General features: G+C 45.1%; 1 protein-coding gene across 5 annotated transcripts in view; it reads left to right on the top strand.

Moving 5' to 3' along the window:
* Positions 1-3,422, top strand: part of mtss1 (MTSS I-BAR domain containing 1) — a 36,208-nt gene extending 32,786 nt beyond the window's left edge. For 4 of the 5 annotated variants that reach the window (XM_056436437.1, XM_056436436.1, XM_056436439.1 and 1 more), the window contains 2 exons: positions 289-315; positions 523-3,422. In XM_056436437.1, coding sequence (XP_056292412.1) covers positions 289-315; positions 523-1,415 — 920 coding nt within the window. In that variant the 3' untranslated portion in view covers positions 1,416-3,422. The remainder of the gene's footprint in view (positions 1-288; positions 316-522) is intronic. The other variant, XM_056436438.1, reaches the window with a different exon arrangement.
* The last annotated feature ends 4,576 nt before the right edge of the window (positions 3,423-7,998 follow it).

The raw sequence follows: 7,998 nt of genomic DNA on the forward strand, positions 1-7,998 counted from the left end.
AGAGTTGAAAATGAGAAATGAAAGTTGTTTTTCTCCTTCTTCCCCTCTGGTTCTGTGTGTCTGGTTCTGTGTGTCTGGTTCTGTGTCTGGTTCTCTGTGTCTGGTTCTGTGTGTCTGGTTCTGTGTGTCTGGTTCTCTGTGTCTGGTTCTGTGTGTCTGGTTCTGTGTCTGGTTCTGTGTGTCTGGTTCTGTGTGTCTGGTTCTGTGTGTCTGGTTCTCTGTGTCTGGTTCTCTGTCTTTGGTTCTCTTGAGTATTTTTCTCGGCTTAACTTCCTTCTTGTCTTCCAGCTGTAAGAAGAGAACCTCCCCTCTATGGTAGGTCTCTGAGCAGCTGTGTGTGTGTGTGTGTCTTTCTGTGTGTGTGTGTGTCTTTGTATGTCTTTCTGTGTGTGTGTGTGTCTTTCTGTGTGTGTGTCTTGTGTGTGTGTGTGTGTGTCTTTCTGTGTGTGTCTTTCTGTGTGTGTTGCTTATGAAATGTCTCCAAGATGTTCATCTGAGTCTCCCCCCCCCCCCCCCCTCCAGTGGACTATGAGTCCATCTCTCTCCACGGTGACGCTGACTCCTCCCCCTTCTCTCTCCGCGGCGTCCATCCTGACTTTGACAAGTCGTCCACCGTCCCGAGGAACTCGGGCCTGAGCCTCCAGTACCGGCGCTTCGCTCAGTCCCAGCGGCCGGCGTCCAGCGCCAGCCTGCTGGAGCCCGACGGCCCGGCCCGGCCCGTGCTCCCCCGGCAGCGCCAGCCGGCGCCGGCGCACACGGCCACCATCCGCCGCAAGCCGTCCTCCAAGCCGGCGTACCGCCGCGGCACCATCGGCGGCGGCGTGCCGATCCCCATCGGCACGCCGCAGGTTCCCCTCAAGGCGGACCACGTGTTCGCGGCGCCGGCTGCCGTCGGACCGGGAGGCGTGTTCAGCAAACTGAGCGCCTCCACGCGGAGCCTCGGCGCCCCGCCGCCCTCGCCGTACTACCAGCTGGTGCCGGGCCAGATGCCGGTCCCGGTGCCCTCCCTGCCACCGGAGGGCGCCGACGCCAAGCAGCAGAACCAGAACCAGCAGCAGCGCAAGCAGCTGCACAGCCAGCAGGTCCAGATGCAGCAGCTGCTGCACCACCAGGACCAGGACCAGTACCAGGACCAGCTGAACCAGCAGCAGAGGCAGAAGCAGTACCAGCGGCACCAGGCCCAGCTCCTCCGGGCCTCCTCCGCCCCCCAGGCCGAGACCTCCGGTCCGGGCCACGGCGCTCAGCACCAGCTGCAGGCTCCTCCGCCCGCCGACCAGAACCAGGACCCGGACCCGCCGGCCCCGGAGGGCGGCGGGTTGAACATGCTGAACCAGATCCGATCGGTGAAGCTCAAACGGACCCTCACCGACGATCGCTCCGCCCCCCTCCTGCCCCCGCCGGCCAATCACAGATGAGCACCGCGCCAGACTTCCTGTGGACTTCCTGTGGACTTCCTGTGGAGCTGGACGTGTCTTCCTTCTCTTCGTACGGTTCTGCTTCCTTTCAGCCCGTTTAGTTTGTTTTTAAACATTTTATTTTTTAGACTTTTCATCTTTTTCCCTTTTTTCGGTTCATGTTTGCATTTCGATTATTGTTGTTTTTCTTTTTGTCCGATCCAGTCAACAACAACAACAGAGCTGTTGACGGTTTCAGCCGGACAGGAAGCGCTTCGTGTCTCAGATCCTCTGTTTGGTTTCCCGGGTGCGTTTGATTTCGCCTTTTTTTTCTTCTTCTTGCCTAGACTCCCAGGAGGGCGGGGCTTAGCCCTGCAGCCCGCTGTGTAACCTGGTTGAACCATGGTGTGTGTGTGTGTGTGTGTGTCCGGTCGGGCCTGGGGAGGCTTCGGGGATGCCCAATGGTGCAGAGCGATGACGTCATTGAGACTCCATGGGTCACGGGACGCCGACAGGTTGATATTTACTTTAAAGCGTCAACTTTTATTTTATGAGCAGAAACATTTTACTTTAACACGGATTCGGACGCCATGCTTTTTATTTTTAGGCTTTTTAATTCATTTACAAACTTTGTCCACCAGGGGGCGACGGGTGTTTTCTGACCTGTAAAATCTCCAGTTTTCATTTATTGGTCAAAGGACTTATTTAAAAAAAGATATATCATAATAAAAATTCTTATTGGTCTTTTAAAGTCTAATATGAACCGGAACCTAAACGCATCATCATAACAATAATAATAATGGATACATTTCATAACGGATGTTTATTTTGATATTTACATCGGGCAGCTGACGGGTCTCTTGATGTCATATTTTATTTCTGGGCTGCAGCTCTCCGTCGTTTCCTTTATCCATTAACCCGGAAATCATTTTTATGTTTTTGATTGTGAAGATTTTTTTTGTTTTAAAGTCTGTCACGTCTACAAGTTTTGATCTGGAAGTTTAAGAATTTAAATGAAACTCTTTTTTATTTTTTGTACTCGCCGGTCCGGCCCAGTAGCTGGTTCTACTTCTGGTTCTGGTCCAAGTTGGTAAAGATATTTAAATCTGTTTATTTGTTGACCTGCGATTCTTCTTAAAGGCGCAGTACGCCTCATTTCTCCGCTGATTGATTAGAGCTCATTGGGGTGTTTTTTTGAGTTTGTTGACGTTATCCCACAGAATGGGTAAAAGACGCGTTGCCTCTCTCAGTTTCCCGCCGTGCATTCTGGGAAGCCGTACGCTCCACACGTAGTGACTTCTGTTGACGTTTTAAACGACACCCGGTGGCGATAACCGGAACTGCAGCTGACGGTGATTTTTATTGGCCGTTAATGTGACGCTTGTCTTCTTTAAAATATCAGGGAATATAATTAATAAAAAAACATCCAGATCCCAAAGAGTCAAAATCTAAACATATTTAAACATTTGCATTTGAAAAGCAGAACATTGAGTTAAACTGTTACATTTAGTTACTGCTGTTGTTCAACCCAAGTTTTAATTTACAAACTTCATTGTGTAAAGAAAGATCTATTTTTTTAAGGAGGAAAAAAAATTATTCTGGTTTCCGGTTCTGCTGGATTCTGGGAAATGTAGTCCAGTCACAACGGGTTCTCCTTCTCCAGAGAAACGTTTCTGTGTATTTAGAGATTTAAAATGTTAATATTGATGACGCAGAAAAACTCTGTTATTCGATTGATTGATTGGACCCCACAGCTGTGTGTGTCTATTAGTGCTTCTATTCCTGGGAGTGATCAAAATCTATATATATATTAAAAAAAGAAAATGCATACATATCCCGATTTTATTTTGGTTGGTTTATTGATCGGATGACGTGATCGTCATATTTTTGTGGCGGAACTTTGAAGCCAGTTGAACTTCCTGGTCTTGGAGGATCTGACTCCTGATTGGACGCTCACCACCCAAATGTAGAAATGTTTTGTTCTTCATCCGTGGGATCGATGATGATGATAAAAATAATTGATTCTTGGATTCTAGTGGCACTGTGTGGTTCTTTGTGTCCTGTTGTTCTTCATCACTCCTGGAAGAGTTTTATGGGAGCAACTAAATAAAATAAATGATTCAGAATCAAAGATTTAATAAAACTTAAAGAACGTCTGAAGAGAAAAGTCGGAGAGGAAGAAGAGTTCATGTCATGAGGCAGAGGGTAGTACTTTGTCAAAGTAAAGTGTGTTAAAGCAAAGTAATGGGTTGTCATGACAACAGGTTGAATGATGTCATCGTACGGTGAAACATTTAGTGAATGAAATAAATACATATTTAGGAGTGTTTAGTATTTCAAGGAAAAAAGTAAACTTGTACGTCTAAATTATAACAAGTCATGTTTGACTTATAAAAACGACTTTCACAGAATGTCAACATTGTGAAAGATATTATCTAAGTAAAACAAATTAATTCTAAAGTGTGGAAGCATCAAAACGGTTGGAATCAATAAATGTAATTAAATAATTGGTAATAAATTAAAACATTAATTATTCCTAATGAATTATAGATTTATATCTCTAAATTTATTTAGAGTTTATGTAAAACTATTTCAGGAAATAAGTAATGTCAAATGTGTATAAAAAAATAATAGTGTCTCAAAGTATGAAAGTTTTTGAGTCGGTCAAACCGTGTTCTAATTATTTGTTTAGTTTTTCAAAAGTTTGAGAAATGTCATAAAAAATAAATAGAAAGTTAGAGTAGATTTTGTCAAAAGATTTAATATAAAAATGACAGAGCATGGCATCTTGAAAAATGTCGTTAAGTGAAAGTATAGAATTTAAAAGCTAAATTAATGTTAAAAACCCAAATCACCAGAGAAAAACTAAACACAGGAATGAATATATATATAAATATACTGTTTACATATATTTATATATATATGCATGTATAAATATATATATATTTTTATATATATGTATATATATATTTATATACATATACATTTCTGTATATATATATTTATATATATATGTATAAATATACATATATACATTTCTGTGTATATATTTATGTATGTATATATATTGATATATATCCTGTTTACATATATATTTATATATATAAATTCCTGTGTATATATATATATTTATATATATGTATATATATATACATGTTTTTTAAATTTTATTTACAGCGTGAAGAGAAAAACAAATGAAATATGCATGAGACATAATATTTAAATGAGATCTGAATACTTAATTTTGACTTATTTTCTAATGATCTCGATTCAACACGAGTAACTTAACCTTTTAACAATTAATCGAGTAAATGTTTTTATTTTTTGTCTATAAGCAGATTTAGGTCAAAGTTCAACAGATTTATGTCAAACTTTCTTGTTTTTTGTGTTGTGAGTCAACTGATGCCCCGCAGAGGGCAAAGAGGTACACACACACACACACACACACACACACACACACACACTCTCTCCATAAAGCAGATGGTGTGTTGAGGTCGGACTGTTGACAGGCAGGACTCTGATTTACCAACAGGTGAGTCGGTCCACATCTAAGGCACTTAAATACACACACACACACACACACACACACACACAAACTGAGTCATACTGACCCAGAGATGCTGAGGATATAAACTCTGTTGTTTAGCTGTTCTAATGTTTCAAAGGCCACATCGCAGTGACTCGGCACCAACGTATGTGTGTGTGTGTGTGTGTGTAGGTGTGTGTGTTCATGAGTGTGTGTGTGTGTGTGCGTGTGTGTTTAAGTGCCTTAGATGTGGACCGACTCAAGAGGTCTTAGATAGATCCACAACCCCCTTGAATGAGCTGTGAAAGACAATGACACCCCCCCCCCCCCCTCCATAGGTGTGTGACTGTAAAGAATACAGAATTACCTTGGTGTGTGTGTGTGTGTGTGTGTGGGGGGGGGTCAACCACCCATTGAGTCCTCCGTCACCGTCTGGCATCCCTGGCTCGTGATTGGCTGCAGGCTGCCCTCTGCAGACGGCGTGAGGACGTCTCTTGTGTTTGGTGAAGTTGTTCTCCAGAGCTTGTTGTTGTTTTCATTCCGTTTCATTTGGTCTTGAGAACGTGGAGCAGGGCCACGACGGAACCGCTGGGATGGATTCCTCTGGCTGACGTTGACTCCTTTCAGAACCTGGGCGGTTCCTTCACGAACAGAACGACGTGAACTCCCAACGGAACCGGTTCTCAGCAGCAACTCGACCCAACTGGAGCGTCTCCGGCTCACAGGAGGTCTCGCCCTCAAGGTGAGACTCACAGTGACCTCTGACCCCGGCAGGCTGTGATTACGCGGCACGGGGCTCATTTTAGGCCCCGCCCCCTCTGGGCTATCACAGTGATGAAGCCTTTGGATGAAGCTCCGCCCCTCGCATGACTCGACTGAGACACACCAGAGAGAGAGAGAGAGATAGAGGAGGAAGGAGAGAAGAGAAGAGGGAGGAGAGAGGAGATAGGAGGGTGGAGCGAGGAGGGAGGAGAGAGGATGAAGAAGAAGTGAGGAGAGAATGAAGGAGAGAGGAGAGAAGAGAGGAGGGTGGAGCGAGGAGGGAGGAGAGAGGATGAAGGAGAGGAGGGAGAGGTAGGAGGGTGGAGCGAGGAGGGAGGAGAGAGGATGAAGGAGAGAGGAGGTAGAAGGGTGGGAGGAGGAGAGAGGATGAAGGAGAGAGGAGGGAGAGGTAGGAGGGTGGAGCGAGGAGGGAGGAGAGAAGAGGGTGGAGGGAGGAATATTTTATTTTATGGGTATTCTAACTATACGATGACTCACGTAGAAATAAAATGTCTAAATTATGGGATGTAACCAAAATGGAGGTTTCACTTAGAGATCGTAAAAAACAGCTGTTTCCAGCCGGAAGAAACTTTTATTTTGAAACCATCTCATTTTGAAGAACCGGAAGTAGTTGGTGTCGTGGTCAATAGTGTCGATCGCAGATTCTTCCCTAACAGTCGGCGGAAAGCTGGCGACTGTTAGGGAAGAATCTGTGATCGACACCATTGACCATGACTTCCTGTTCCAGAGACTGGAGCAGTCGATGGTCGTTTCAGGCGCCGCACTAAGTTGGTTTAAATCCTATTTATCAGATCGATCTCAGTTTGTATTTGTAAACGATGACGCCTCGATAACCACCAACGTTAATCACGGAGTTCCACAAGGTTCTGTGCTTGGACCAATTTTATTTACCTTATACATGCTTCCTTTGGGCAATATTATCAGGAAACACTCCATAAACTTTCATTGTTATGCAGATGACACTCAACTATATCTATCAATAAAACCAGAGGAGAGCAACCAACTCGGTAAAACTCAAGCAAGTCTTAAAGACATAAAAACATGGATGACCTGCAACTTCTTGACATTAAACTCAGACAAAACCAAAGTAATTTTACTCTGAGACCTCAGAGATCAATGATCTGGTGATGGGGTGTCTCTAGTCGTCGTTGCCCTGGCAACCAACACCACTTTTAAAGAATCTCTGTTCTCTTTGATAGGGACTTGATACCCTAGAGATGCTGCTCTAGGCTGATAGGCTGCTGGGGGACGTTTAGGATGCACTGAGCACCTCCTCTCTCTCCTCATGGATGAATTGACGTCTCTTCATCACACATTACGAACTCTTCTTCCTCCCCAGAGTCTTTGTGACTTCATATCTCACAGGGTCCATTGGACCTGGTCTGAAGCTGGTCCTGGGTCCTTCCTCCTACTTCCTGCCTCCAGCCTCTGGCCTAGGCCTGACCTACCTCCCAATGGCCCCGCCTCCTTCTCTGTGCCTCCTGCCTCAAAGGCCGACCTCATTGTTCTGGCCTCTTTCGCGATGCCTCTTGTCTCCGTGCTGATGTCCCCCCCCCCCCCCTCTTTTTCCTTCTGCTAAATGGAATGTGGAAATCTGGATCGTGGTTCATGCCTACTACTAATTATTCATACATTTCTGTCATATTAATTGAATGTGCTGTTCATCTGGTCACATGGCATCTATTGCTTCTGTCTGAGGGATCCTCCTCTCTTGCTCTCCTGAAGGTTTCTTCACTTTTCTTCCCCGCGAATGTTTTTTTGGGGACTTTTTCCTGATCCCATGTGAGGTCCTGGGACTGGGACGTCGTACATGTGAAGCCCTTTGAGGAGAATTTGTAATTTTGTGCGATACAAAATAAACTGAATTGAAACCACCTGGTCAGCGGAGGTGAAGTGATGCCTTTGCCTCGTCGTCGTTGGTGAAGAGCGGACTGTGGCTGTCTACTACCGCACACTTGAGCACTTGGAGCTTGACTTTCAGTGCTTATGGCGCCGCACTGACAAAACCAGCAGCATTCAGTGCACTGAAAGGACCCGCATGGCGCCCTGCAGACGGGCAAAACATGCAGAGTAAACGATGGACACTACTCGCCCTAAGCGGCCGCCATCTTGGCGACGTAGCGGAAGAGGAGGAGCCCTTTCGCCAGCTTTTAATTTTATTTCTAAAATAATGGCGGACGAGATGCTACGGTAGCACAAGCGGTCGACCACGAAGCTACAGACCGTAAATGTAAGTATCAGCGGTAATTACACATTGTACTGGTATTAAAGACATGAGTATTTGCTTTAGTTAAC

The sequence above is a fragment of the Pseudoliparis swirei genome, chromosome 18 (assembly GCF_029220125.1).
Source record: "Pseudoliparis swirei isolate HS2019 ecotype Mariana Trench chromosome 18, NWPU_hadal_v1, whole genome shotgun sequence".
NCBI classification, from domain to species: domain Eukaryota; kingdom Metazoa; phylum Chordata; class Actinopteri; order Perciformes; family Liparidae; genus Pseudoliparis; species Pseudoliparis swirei.